This window comes from Rhinichthys klamathensis, unplaced genomic scaffold (genome assembly GCF_029890125.1).
Source record: "Rhinichthys klamathensis goyatoka isolate OS25496 unplaced genomic scaffold, OSU_Roscu_1.1 h1tg000422l_1, whole genome shotgun sequence".
Taxonomy (NCBI): domain Eukaryota; kingdom Metazoa; phylum Chordata; class Actinopteri; order Cypriniformes; family Leuciscidae; genus Rhinichthys; species Rhinichthys klamathensis.
The window spans coordinates 179,770-194,435 of NW_026606920.1; the positions used below are offsets into that span (position 1 = coordinate 179,770).

General features: G+C 41.0%; 1 protein-coding gene across 2 annotated transcripts in view; it reads right to left on the bottom strand.

The window, feature by feature from the left end:
• fndc3ba (fibronectin type III domain containing 3Ba) overlaps positions 1-14,666 on the bottom strand; it is a 159,499-nt gene that overhangs the window by 48,141 nt on the left and 96,692 nt on the right. For both annotated transcript variants that reach the window (XM_056235537.1, XM_056235538.1), the window contains 2 exons: positions 11,695-11,926; positions 10,437-10,712 (listed from right to left, as the gene is read on the bottom strand). In XM_056235537.1, coding sequence (XP_056091512.1) covers positions 10,437-10,712; positions 11,695-11,926 — 508 coding nt within the window. The remainder of the gene's footprint in view (positions 1-10,436; positions 10,713-11,694; positions 11,927-14,666) is intronic.

A 14,666-nucleotide genomic window follows, 5' to 3' on the forward strand; every position in this document is an offset into this window, starting at 1 on the left:
AGTGTTAATGCATCTGGTAGTTGAAACGACATGTAAATTTGACTCCTCCCAAAATATACAAGTGTGAAAAAATAAACGTGTAAGTGTTGTAGGCTTTATGACATGATATGGCCAGATATGAAAGCGCTACTGCAATACACATCGCTACAGATATGCTCCACCACAGACTAACTGCTCAGTATCTCTTTAGTTGACTTAAAGACCGTTATTATAGGGTGAGAATTGAAGATCGAATTTATATTAGTTTTGCGGAAACGTTTGTGGCCACATATAAATGGAACAGGTTTAACAAATCAGATAACACTCCGATCAGTAAAAACACATTCAGTGACCAGGTATAAACAGGCCCTTAGTCCATATGTTTCAACTTTGAGATCATCAATATGCTAAAAGTTGACAAAATTAAGTTTTCTGAAGATTTACAGATTTTTTGATGAGATGAGAATGTTGCTCCCCCTAATACAACCTGCAAGTAGCAGCACATGGTGCATGGGTGTAACACAACTAATGCCCATTTATAAAAAAAGAAAAGAAAAAAGGAATAAATCAATTTAAAAATAGACGAGAATGTTGATATGTCCTAATGAAACTTCCTATTTCACAAGGGAATACATCAAGACTGGCCAGTTTCATGGGGTCTGTAAATCATCTCTGCTGACTCAAACTATAAGTCCACTTCCAGTGTGTCCATCCTCTCCTCTCCTTCCGCTCCCGCACTCCGAGGAACCTCTTTCTATTGCTGCTTCCAAGCACAACACTTGACTTTCCAAAGCTTCACGTCTGTTTCTCACGCATGCCGTTTTCATAGGGAGCGGACGGTTGAGGCTCTCTGTCTCGCCCTCCTGCCACGTTCTGAATAACTGCTGCTTCACTATATATAAATGAAAATAAATAGAGGAAGTGAAGATGATAGAAGAGGAGGGAAAAAACAAACACCCCTCATTTTAAAAGTAGAGTTGCATGAATATAACCGGCAACACAAAAGTGACAGAATGAGAGGAAAGAGAATATGATAGAGGGAAAAGAGAAACATTTGATCAAACCGTAACTAAGTTGTAAACATTGGCGTGTAGCGCCTGCTTGTTATGAAGAGTTGCTATATTCAGCCGTGCTATAATCAGCTTTTTAACTGTCGGACTAGCTAACCAGACATCTTGAACTCTTACTAAGTAACAAACAGCCATAATACCCTAGCAACCAAATAGAAACATGCTAAAAACACCCTGAACACCTTACCAACTGTATAGCATCCCCTAGGAACTGCATACGTTAATAAGCTGAAGGTCAAAGGTTTTAAAGGCTACGCTCTGAGTCATGAGAGAGCTCACACTTGACCCTACAACACTCTTTAAATCAATATGAAAATCTGTATCTGGACTTCAGGAAGCATTTTTAAAAAATTGACAGTGGTCTAGACGAGCTGCAGTGTAAGTGGAGTGTTTGGGTGTTTAGCTCTATGTGAATGAGTGTGCATGTGTATATAAAGAGGTGCTAGGTAAACATCCAAAACTGAATTTGCAGACTATTAGGAAAAAAAGTCTCCAAGAACACCCACAGAGCTGCAGACGCCAAACGGTCAGGCCAGTAACTACACCCACATGTCTGCGCGTGCGTTTGTGAATGTGTGCAAGTGCTGGAGCACTGTGGAGCCGCTACAGGCACTTAAAACAGGCTCACATCCTCTAGCTAGCATCCTGAATTAGGGCTATAGATAGAGAAACTACACTGCAACTATCAGGAGGCCTGATCAGTCAGACATAAACAAGTTTCACAGTCCTAAATTCTGTTAGTTGGGTTGATTTGTCTGTTTGCTTTTAGATTAAAACCTCCAGGAATTTTTCATGCACTTAATCCAGAAAATAAAGAGTTCTTTTGTGGATCTTTGCGCAGAGGCACGCACAATCTGCAAATTACTCCCCCCTGGTGGGGTGAGACGAAACAGCACATTCTTGATTAGTGACGGTTGTTGAAACGCAGCCTTACAGGGCCAGAGAAGTTCTGTGAGTCCATACAAAAATGTGCAAAATGACAGAGCAATGCTTAGTCAACCAGAAAATCATCAGAAAAGACAAACTGGGGTTGTGGCTATACCAACAGTCAAGATGACTACAGCTAGGAAATCAAACTTGCCATGTTCTTTTTAAGCACTTTGTAATACACACTTCATTATATTAAGATAGATATTGCTTTTGCCAGGTGATCAAATAAAACCGAAATCTTCTTCATACACATCTCTGAAGAAAAAAAAGTCCCTAATAACGGGTTGTGAGGGAGGAGGGAGTGTGGGAGGAAGAGAGAAAGAGTTGCAGGCTCCCAATCGTTCTCATCTCCGCATAGCACACATTCCATCTGCTCAACAGCTGGCTGTCTAATCCCTCTCTCACACAAACCTGTGCCTCCCTGAGAACCACTGCCACAGTGCACTCGCTCTTACACTCTCACAAACACAGCACAGCTGACAGCCAGGCCCTGTCCCAAATGGCGCACTTCATGCGGACTTTCGGTCTCGTGGACTTAAATTGCGCGTGCTCGCCGAGTCTACGAGTCCGTAGGCCGTCCCATTTAGCATTTTAACGCTCTGAAGTGTGCTCAGCAGCGCCCCCTTTGTACCCTTGAAGCGGTCTTCCACGAAGCCCGCATAGATGCAGGCTCCACGCACTTTAACTACACAGGAATCCTTGCGAAAGGCCAATCATTATCAGACAACGGATGGGAGGAGATTTCGCTCACGGACAATTGTTAACATGACTGAGAAGAAAATATTTAAGTGTAATTATCATTACGGTTTTTATGACAAGTTTATACAAACATTATGATCATCGACCAGTGGTTGATGTCTCAAACATAGGGTAATAATAGCGAGCTGAATAATACGATCGCATTATGATTCATTAAATAAATAGAACAGAATGTCAGGGCTTTACTGAGTCATTATGTAAACACAACAACAATAGGCAGCATATTTCCTCGAACCTGTAGCTCCTGTCCATAACAACAATCAGACCGTCTTCCTGTTTCCGGCGTGACGATCGAGTCTGTCCCAAAAATACCTCTCAATGCGCCCTCGCGGACTCGCGCTAAGGGCCCTATAGGTCTGCACTACATGACGTCACCGAAGTGTGGACTCTGAGGAAGTCCACAAGTCCGGAGTGTGCCATTTGGGACAGGGCCAGCCACTCGCGCTCAAGACAGACATGAACATGAACAGAGATTCTATCCATCCAGCCCAGATAGATATCAATCTATAGACATCAGCGTACCTATCTGTCTATCTGTGCACATGTCTAAATAGTCTGTCAGTCAATCTGCTTACTTGTCTGCCTAGTAGGGTTGGGTATCGGTTGGGTTTTATCCGATACCAGTACCTACTCAGTATTTTTTAAATGGTTCCGGTGCCTAAACGGTTCTTGAAACAGTACTTAAGAAAACAAAACCACACACACTTTATCAAAAAATAATACCCTTTTATTTACAGGGCCAAACTGGACACAATATTAACTTAAATCTTTAAACAATATAAACACAAATAATAATAAAACCAATATAAAATAAAAATTTACATTTACATAATATCAAATAAAACAATATTGTATCAAACAATGTAATAATACTGGAGATTAATAGAGATTACTAGCAGGCAGCTGCCAACTCTCACGCATTGACCGTGAGACTCACGCAATTGACCCTTTTCACACGCTCTCACGCCACACATCCATTTTCTCACGCAGAGAAAAATCGCGGACAAAGAGGACACTGACACCGACAGACAAGGTTCCTTTTGATATGGAACAAATCCACAGCTGTCAGATTCTGTAAATATTTTTATGAGATTCACACAATAAATAACGTTTTGGCTCTTTGAAATGTGACAGATCGCTGTAGCGCGTCAGTTCAAACGGCACGTGATACAGCAGCCTACAAATACAAATCCACTGCTTCTTAGCTACACAGCGTTGAGTGAACCTATGAAAGAGAACATCTCTGGTTACTGGTGTAAAGGTGTAACCTATGTTCTCTCTATCGGAACGAGGCGCTGCCGACCAGCTTCCTTTTTCAGCAAAGAAATCTGAGGAGCAGATGGCGCACGCGCGACAACATAATATGACGACGTAAGTGCGTCGAGACGGCGCCCGCGCCATCAGCCAATGAATTGGCTTGATTCTAAATGAATTCAGACTATCGGCACACCCAGAGGGCGTTCTGACCATAGACAGTATAAGAAGTGGACAGAGCCATCTCTCATTGGAACTCAGTTGAGACAGTTGAAGCCCATTTTTAGCGATTTTTGAGCACTTCCGTTCCTGACGCGCAGACTCAAACCGACTCAAACTAAGCTTGATGGCGTGAGCAACCTGTCTGACAGACGTTAATCTTCTAGTAGCTGTGCGTGAAAATTGCCAACGTTAATCTTGCAGAGACGGGGAACTTGAGCAAAGAGGTCTTTGGCGTGAGTGAGCAGGAGTAAGTATTCCGTTGCTTTTATGGACTCATTATCTATGGGCTTCTCCCTTGACGGGACGTCCCCCCGATCGCCTGCGAGCTTCTCCTCCTGTCTGTACGGTAATTTCTGTACAGCGCGACAGAGAGTCAAGTGGTTATGACTTTGTTAAAATCGTTAGCCTATTTTAACAAAATCTGTTTCTACGGGGCCATAATGTAACATAGAAGGTAATGGAGCCCTTTATACACTGTCGTGTTTCTTTAGAAATAAATAATGGACAAATGGAGTCTTTAAACGCCTCAGATGTAAAGTTATTCGCTGTCAAAGTGACGCCAAAATGAATGGGAGTCAATGGAAATGCTAACGCAAGTGAAGTTCTGCTACAAGATGGCGGCACCCGGCCGGCTTCAACTTCCGGTCAATGGATTACCCCCTTGGTTCAATGGATTACCCCCTTGGTTCTGACGCGTAATTTTACACGTGAAATGCAGCCAAACCTTGCGAGCAAGAGCGCGCATGCGAGACAGAACAGACTGTGCGTGTGTGTGTGCCTAATTAAGTCAGGCACCGAAATTGTCGTTCTTATTCGGTCTGGTTACTACCGTTTACGTCGGAACCGGTTCCCACCGAGTTTCGGTACCCAACCCTACTGCCTAGAGATAAAGAGTGCCCGCACAAGTCCTGAAAAGTGAAGCCAAAGCGTTTAGATCGCCCCCAGGTGGCTGGATGCAGTATAGCTCGTAAACCCCACCTTCTCATGTAATCGAATGAGACATGAGACAAACTAAATCAAATTACACTTCAAATAATTTCTGTCATTTTAGGTATTTTTTATCACGCTGATGTAAATTCAAGAGTTAGTTTTTTAAATAAGTTTGGGTTTATTTAGTTATTTGATGCTATAAAAACGGGGGGTTGACGTCATGACTGACAGCTGAGATTGACAGCTTCTCTGAGTGAAGTAGTCACTGAGGGACCAACTTACTTTTTGGGGGATTTTCGGGAGATTGGAGCTTTAAATTTAATTTGTACATTTCCATAACTGTTTATTTCACTCGACACGAGTTGTTCTGCAGTAATCTGTACCAACCGATTCTACGGGAGTGAGGGCGGGCCTTGATACCACAGCTCCACTTCATGCTCACTACTGCGCAGACTCAGGCTCCAAGATGTCAGCGCAATATTTGGACATTGGTGGCTTCACTTTTCTACAACGGTAGAGAGTGAAGGCGTGTTGTCAATCTTGTTTTACAGTCTATGGTCTAGAATCTAGACAGTCAATCATCATCTGTCTGTCTTATCTGTTCTTGATAGTCTATCAGTCAGTTTATCTACAGTATTTGCATTTCAGTCTGTCAAAACCATACTGTAGAAGTAAAATATTGATTACATATTTTAAACATCAGCAGTACACTGCCTCTTCTACTATACATCATTTAGCAGACTAAACTGGTCAGCCTACCTTGGAGAGGTTGAAATGAGGACAAGACGTTAGCATTGCTCATACCTCCTCTTTGATTTTCTACAAAAAGCGTACTGTATATGTGTGTAAACATCTGATGAACTATTGTTTGCTTTCATTTTGGCCCCATCAGCAGAATGGATGCTTGTTTTTTAACAACTGCCAAGCTGGCATCAGTCTCTTGCCTTTAGTGTGCTAGCTCCATGTCTCTAGCTATTTCCAGAGGGACTCTCAGTGGCATTCGCTCACAGCAGAGATGCATGGCCTCCCTACTGCCAAGGGACACAAGGATACGCCAGCGCTTCCTGGAAGGGAACTGGAAAGAATGGAGAAAGTTGGCAGAGGCTAGACAGTAGGGATAGAGGGAAAAGGAGGGAGGTGGAGTGAACGAGACTGCTGAGAGCTGCAGAGTGACTGAACCGGGGTGACCTGCTCTGGATGCCCAGTGCCACAATCTCCACAGGTATTTCTGTGTTTACTTTGTGCCTCCTTATTGAATGTGAATAAGAAGTATATGGAGCTGGGGGAAACGAAAAAAAGAATACTAAATCTCATAATTTACATTACTCCAACTTTTTATTTGGTCAGTAATTTGCAAATGTTTTATTACATTTTAATGTCTCCAATGCGTTTGCTCTTTTATTTTATTTTTCATTTTTTTAAATGTTCATCATGTGTAACAGGACTCAACAATAAGGATGACCCACTGACTTTGGTTTGGACCATGTGAGTTTTGGGTTAGTTGTCAAACTTGCCCATTTGAGCCACTGAATATTTTATGTGTTGATCTTGTATATCCATTTGAAAAAAAAAAAAAAAATCTGTGTGTGTACATAATGGATTAATGATAAGTTTATTTGATTTGACTGGTACAGTAGAACTCCAGCTATCTATCTCGGAGTTGTCTTAACAGGCACGTTTATCAAAATACACCACTAAAAATCCTGTCACAGACAAACACTTCCATTGAAACAGACGGAGTTTGTGCATTGTTTTACTGTAAGAGGGACTTCCCAGAAAAACTCACAAACGTTGATTTTGGCCCAGTTCTCAGTCCCTTCTATGGCAACTTCTTGAAAAGCAACCTACACAGACTCGTAAGAATCTCTTGATAGGTGAGAGTTCTGGCGTGCCAACTGTAAATGACAGAATAAGCACCGGCAGATAATAGAAAGGTCATGTTTAATTAGTTGAAGAGCTGGCATCTGGTCTTAGCAGCCCTCTCATCTTATTCAGTTTCCCCAAGTTGCGTCACCCATCATTGCTCAATCACATGCTGTTATCGAAGTGACCTTGGGGCATAACCTTTCTCAGTGACTCATATGTTGTGAAGAGTGAATGTGGGAAACTGTTACCATTGTGGCAAAGACACAAAGCCAAGATTAACTAACATCTGTTGCTTCTGGTCGATAATGACGGAGTGAAAGCACGTGGCTGGAGGAAATGCACAGTGCCAAAGAGGATCAGAAGTGAACATCTGTTTCTGCTTGAGTCCATGCAAACACACAAAGAGAACAGGAGATCGAGAGGAGTTAAGGTTGAAGTGCTGCAAGCCTGAGACTATGAGAAGGTTAATCTAGTGGCCAGTATTCCTCTGCACACAGGCTTAGCCCCAGCCTAATCTAGTTAATGAAGGTGGAGCGCTAAAAAGCGCACATATCCTTGCAGCTTAGGAACTAAGGAGCTGATGGGCCTCGGGATGTGGTTTCCTGCCTTATGTAATCGAGCTTCATGAGTGGAGGTGAGTGTGTTTGTGCCCATGGGGTGATCTGAGCAAAGACCATCCAGGCGAGGTGCTGCGAGAGAACAAGTCGAATTGTTTTCACAGCTCCAGTCATGTCTGGTAGCCAGGCCTGGATCTTCAAACTGCTATGCCAACAACGTATTTTCGACAGCTGGAATGTCTGCCCTTTTGTTGTCCGTCTCTCTTACATTCCCTCCATTTCTCTTTTTTGTTCTTCTTTAGTCTTGAGAGTTTGATCATACTATTGCAGCTTCCTCTCAAAAAGATTTATTTTTTAACCTGATCTCCGGCGTGATCTAGGGAGCCAAGTAGTCTGCATATGTGGTCATGATGATTTATGCCTAGGAGCAAGGCTGCAGTGAGGCCCAGATGGCCGTAGCCCTCAGTAAGTGACGTGAGCTAGAAGCCTCAAGTTTGTTTTCTATACTTCATCAACCATTCATTCGACTCCACAGGGCTGCGGTATCTTGAGACTTGACCCCAGCGCCTTGCTTCTGGTGATCTCCAAAAAAATCATCTGCTTGGCCTATACACTGAGTGCATTTACGTGCAGTATTTTACACCAGATTATGCTTGATAACTCAACAATGTTATGTAAGGTCTTTTTGCATGCTTTAAAGGGATAGTTCACCCAAAAATCATTCGAACAGCACCAGAGTTCGTTTGGAAGCGAACGAAGACCCATCTTTTCGGCAGTCTCGGTCTGCTTGTTTGGTGCACACCAGGGTTCGGATGGCAGAGTTTACACTTATTCAAATGAACCTCACTAACAGAGCACTAACACCAGGGTTCATTTTAATTAAACCAAACATGCCAAGTGTGAACACACCCTTAATGATCATTTCTGGGTGAACTTTAGTGGATCATGAACAGTTCCTGATCAAAATCTTTTGCTCATTGTCCCAATTTTTTTTCCCAATTTACCCCCTAATTTTAATATTGACGTCAAAACTGTATAAAAAACAGATAATTGTAAAATCTCATGTTTTCTTCAGTTTTTCAACATGCGAGACAAAATAACCATCACAAAATAATCATCTAACTATCATGTATGAAGTGAGACAGCAGCCACAGTTATGGGGTTACAGCTTCAAGGTCTTATCTGCTGGGAATTCTGCCACAGTCAGCATTCGCCTTTGATTCTGAAGATACTCTAAGTGTGAGTAACGGATACACCATATGGATGTATGAGCACTTCCTTAGCTTGTTAACGGCGAAGGTCTATTGTGAGCTGATCAAAGGATGGGCGGCTTGCAGCAGACAAATTACATTTCTATGATGTCAGTGTGCAATGAGTCCAGTCTTACAACACCTGCATATATAATGCTAAATGTTCTGCCTTTAACATAATACACAGACAAATCATTGAATGTGGAATGTTTTTTTTTCTTGAGGGCTAAAACTGCCTTTTTTGGCAGATCAAATAAATGAATAGGGTCATTCCCTTTGCCCCACTTGTCAGCACTTGCAAATGTCCATGCATTGACGAAACACCTGGGATCAGTGGCACATACATAATTTAAAGCTACAACTTCAAGGACACTAAAGGCTGAAAAAAAAAAAAAAGGAATTGGCAAAAGACAGTGCAGAAAAAAAAGCAACGACCTTCTGGAGTGCAGACATGTGTTTAAATAATTTAAAACAGTTATGAATGTATGCTCTGAAAAATGTTTATATTAAGAAAATGTTCTTGAGAGCAGAAAAACAGCATGTGAACACATCTTAAATGGAGCTCTTCTGCAATCAGCACTGCAGGGGGCCTGATAAGGCACATGTGGAATTGGTGAGGATCGGTGGCCATGCTCAAAGGACCCCTTCATTGGGAGAATGTGATTCCACAGGTATGTGGGCTGCCTTTCAGCAGAGGCCCAACCTGAGATACAAGGGCCACATTGTGGGTGCTGGAAAAATGATAGCACCTTGGCGATTCCCAGCTATGCAGTTTCCGTGGCATGATGACCCCCTTTACCTCTACTGATGCACTTATCTCTTTTTTTAAGAGGAGAGAGAAAAGTTTGTGGGCACACTGAGGGAAACATGCATTACAGATGTCTAATGGAAGCCGTGAAACATCAGAGGCTAAATATTCTAACCATGTACAAGATGATTTAATGTAACCACAATAACATCTATAATGTCTTGTGTAAACGTTGCTGAGAATTTTTGGCACAAAGCAGAACGTAACCATCTCCCTCTGCTCCGACTCTTAAAATTCCATGTAACTTATTTGCTTTAAAAAAAATTATTATATATATATATATATATTTTATACAAAAGTTTGGGGTCAGCTAAATATTTTATCAACAATACAGTAAAAACAGTAATACTGTGAAATATTATTACAATTCAAAATAACTTTTATATTTCAATATATTTTAAAATGCAATTTATTCTTGTGATGGCAAAGCTGAATATTGAGCTGCCATTACTTCAGTCTTCAGTGTCACATGATCCTTCAGAAATCATTCTAATATGCTGATCTGCTGCTCAGGATACATTTCTTATTATTCTCAATGTTGAAAACAGTTGTGCTGCTTAATATTTTCATGGAAACTGTTGCATTTTTTTTTTCCATGATTTTCATTCTTTGATGAATATTAAGTTCAAAAGAACTTTATAAATGTCTTTACTGTCAATTTCAATACATTTTTCAATTATATATAAAAAAAATATTACTGATTTCAAACTTTCGAATGGTGCTATACATAAATAAAAATAGTATTTCCAAAAAAGCGAAGAGATGAACTTACAAATAGACCTGTTGACTAGACTACTGCAAAAGTCCTTACCTTGTAAGTCTGGCTCGCTGGATCTGGGGCTACTCCGAGCTCCACGGGTTGTTTTTTTAGCTCCGGGACTGCTTCCCCCTCCTCCACCACCCCCAAGATTTCCGTGGACCTTGCCGTAGCCATTGTACATGTTGTTGCAGCCCACATTGCTCTTATAGATAGAGGGAGGGCTGTTGAGACGATTCTGACGCTCCAGTCTGTCCTTCATCTTCTTTGGTGGGGGTTTGAATGCCTCATCCCGCCCAAGGTAGTTCATCCCGTACACAGGAATTATCTCTGCGCCAACAAAACAATCATTCAACCATGAAACTGCCATATAATTTAGGAATGGGAAAAATTATGGTGCGTTCCATTTGTCCTCGGAAGTGGGAAATTCCTAGTCCCCAGTAAGAACGTTTAACTGGAATGCCCTTCAAGTCGGAGTTGTAAATGGGAAACTCAACAACGCTGACTTCAGAATACAATATGGATTCTCAGCATATCAACAGTAGTAATATTGTTTATTAGTACTTCTGTTTGTCTGTGTCTCAAACTCAGTGGTGCACACAGTATTATGCAACCTCTATTTTGTAGACATTATACTTCGGCTTTATATGTGCAAAATACCACTTTTTAATCGGAATAAGCAAGCACAACAAAGGTTTGCCTGGATGCATCCATCTTAGATTTCTGATCTTTGTACTGGATTGTGGTCAACTCAGGCGTGACGTCATTCCCAGCTCCGACATACCTCTTCCGAGGTAAATGGAATGCAGCATTACACTTACAAATACACTGAAAAGTTACAGAGCCCCTAAGGGGATATGGTGATGGAAAAAAATATGAGATGGGAGGAAAAATTATATTTCAAAGAATTTGTCTTCCCTAGCAAAAGTTTTGCGGTCCCCAAAAAACGTACAAAAAAAGCAGTGAAATATCATTTCCATCACAAAAGATTTGCAAGCGAACACAGTTTGTCAGTGGAGTGCAAAGGTTTTGCGATGAGTGTGCAAAACTTTTTTGAGAAAACGCAAAGCATTGAAATAATTTCCATCCCATTTCTTTTTTTCTTTTTTTTCTTTTTTCTTTTACAATCACATGTCTCTTTAGGGGGGCTTCATAAGGTAACACACAGCATGATTTAGATTTTTTTTTTTTTGAGTGTGGTCAAAAAGCTTATCAGTTTTGGCTGTGGAACTGAAATATCATGAGATTTCACTTGATATTGTGACAATATCAGAATAAGAGGAGAGTAAGCTGTGTTTATATGCACTCCTACCTTCATTGTACATAGGCGGGATATGGTGATGGTAGTACTGGTGGGGGGAAATGTCCCCAGGGCTGACGGGTGGGTAGAAGGCCGTGTGTGAGTTGGGAATAAAGGGTGGTGGGGCCATGTATGGAGGTAAGTGATGAGTTGGAGAGATGGCTGGAGAATAGCTGGGAGGATAGCATTCTGGAGACTGAGGGGTGACTACCACTCTCCGGACCCCTGTGTTGTCCTCCAGCACCTTTAATGAGAAACAAACAAGATTTTTTTTTTTTTTTCATTTTAATGAATTTTCTAGAGCTGAAAATCAGATTTTTTTAATTCCCTGACATTTACAACTTTTCCAGGACTGTGGTAAATTTGAAATATCAATGCAATATCATGAAACATTAATAACAAGCATTATTATTTCATAATATTGAGTGTTAGGAAAATACTGCATTATATTGTGAAATCCCCTTCAATACTTGAACTCTACTCCTGTCTGACCTGCTGACCCTGAGAGTGTGTTTACGTGTGTGTGTATATGACAGCCTGTTTGACAGGCCTATCAATAAGCAGACAGCAATGTCAAGAGTGATTAGCGAAGCTTAGATCAAGTTCAGGCTTGCGGTGCATTCAGATGTTGTGCACACGGTGAGAGACATTGTTTCATTATGCATGGCTATGAGAGACATCAAACTGACTGTTGACGAGGAATGTGAGCTGAGAATGGGTCAGTGTTATTTTACAAATGTCTTCATTAACATGTTAGTCCTTACAAAACAACTGTCCAGCCCCACTGCAGTAGGCTACTAGAAACAAAATTATGGAGACAATATGGAGGAGAATGCAATGACACTGCCAGATGCAACAAGGTCATGGGTGACAATATGAGTGCTAAATATCAGAGATTGTTATGATTTCATATTACTCAACGGAGGTGTTCTCAGCTGGCCCTCAAGTTTGGAGAGCTGTACTGTACAATAAAAATGAATTAGTCTGAAAAAGAAAAGCTGTGATTAAAAGTCTGTCTCCTTTCGGTAGATGCCCACAGCTCCGACCGCGCTTCCCGCTCCTAGTTGGCACTGGGCTAAAATAAACAGATACAATGGCCTTTGGACAATTAGCAGATTCCTTCAACTGCCACAGGAGGGGTGAAGAGTCAGGCCCATTTAAACTAAGAGGGCATGATTTTTAAGTCAAGCGGATTTTAAGTAAAAAAATTAATAAATCCAAACTGACAATTCTTATTATTTTATGGAATATTGCACTATTTAATATAAATGATTTATCCGTACACATCTTCTTCTTTTTTTAATTCATATGGCCTCATAATAGTTAATCAAAATAACTTCCCCTCCCTCTTGCAGCAACATCTCTTCTCTTTTCTGATGAAGTGTTTAATGTATTTTTTTTCCCCTTTGGTCCTGTCTTATCTCACCTAGCCGACTAAGTGAGGCAGGATTGCCACTGGCACCCCCTCAAAAAGAAAATAGGTGCATGACTACTTTGTTTTCCTACTCAGAGTGCAGAGTACAGAAAAATTAGGAAACCCACTATAAGTAAACAGAAGCCTAATCTATTTGCGTTCTAATCTGCCTTTCTTGTAAACAGCATCACCAGATAACAACCTTCACTCATCATTGGTTACAGGGTCAGGTGGGGAATATCTCCTCAACTTTGCTAGACTATCCATAATTTTAACATGCATTTACTCTCTGCTTGGCGCTCCATGACATTCTAGCTGGCATTTGCATCTTTTACATTAGTGCCATGAGCAATTACCATTGTGCCCTTGAGGAATAATCTCTTTGTAATAAGCGCATCAATAGAAACACTGTGTGAAAGTCAGGAAAACAAGACCCACAACCACCCATTTTTGATTCTTCTTAACATAGAGGTTAAGAACAACAGGTCTAAATAAATAATCTTGTGAATAAGGAGATCAACTTTTCTTAAATCACAATCTATTCAAAGCAAATATTCTTAATAGTCCGTTCTAACACCAGCATAGAGTCAGAAATGGCGTTTTTCAGCTTGTGGATAGATGTTGAGGTGAGGTCTGTTGAACTATAAATGAAGACGTAATGTAACCACTAGGCTCCAGGCCCAGAGCCGTTGTCGTGCTGATTGTATCTCTCCAACAGCTACTGGTCAGGGGTCTGCTTTCATGTCTGGCCGATCATGAGCGAGATAAGAATTAAGGTTTGGAGAGCTCATTCCAGATCAGCACTCGCTACATATTGATTACTCCACTCATCTGCCAGCGTTTGGAACGATGACAGATTCTTGTATAATGTCTAATGGATCATAATAGAGAAGTAAGAGCCCTGGAAAGACCACAGGTCTCATTTACAGAGGTAAGAGGATGGGAGGTAGTCGGTGCAGTGGGCATTATTGGATTTTTTTTATTTCCCCAAAATATGGAAGCTCCCACAAGCACACTTGCAAGCACATGCTCAAGTAATAACTACTAATTTAAAATGTGTAGTGTCATTTAAATGAAGTGTAAAACGTATGGAAATGTTGTTCCTGGCTTCCATTGTGAGTCTATTATGGTTTTCTTTATTCCTTCTGTTTAGATACTGAGGGAAGAGTTAAAATAATTGTGGTGAAAAAATAAACTAAAATAATAATTTTTCCCTTTCCAAAGACATGTTTATTAAAGGGGGGGGTACAATGGTGTTTCATGTATTCAGAGTTGTTTACAGTGTTAAAGAGATGGATTCTCATGCTAGCTAAACATAGACAAAGTTTTTAAAAAATATATTTTGGACGAATAACAGAATTTCTGTGCCGAAAATCTTACTTCAGGGTTGGTACAAGTTTCGGCTGGTTTTTTTCGATCGTGGATCTAATGACGTAGACGAGAGTGGAACTCCTTATATGAGCATTTCTCTCGGAAAAGCGCACCCGCGCACACAGTCAAGGGTATATTTTGGAGAAAGAATGGCAGCGGGAGTCTCTTAGGACACATCTGTGCAACCGTATCAGTTTTT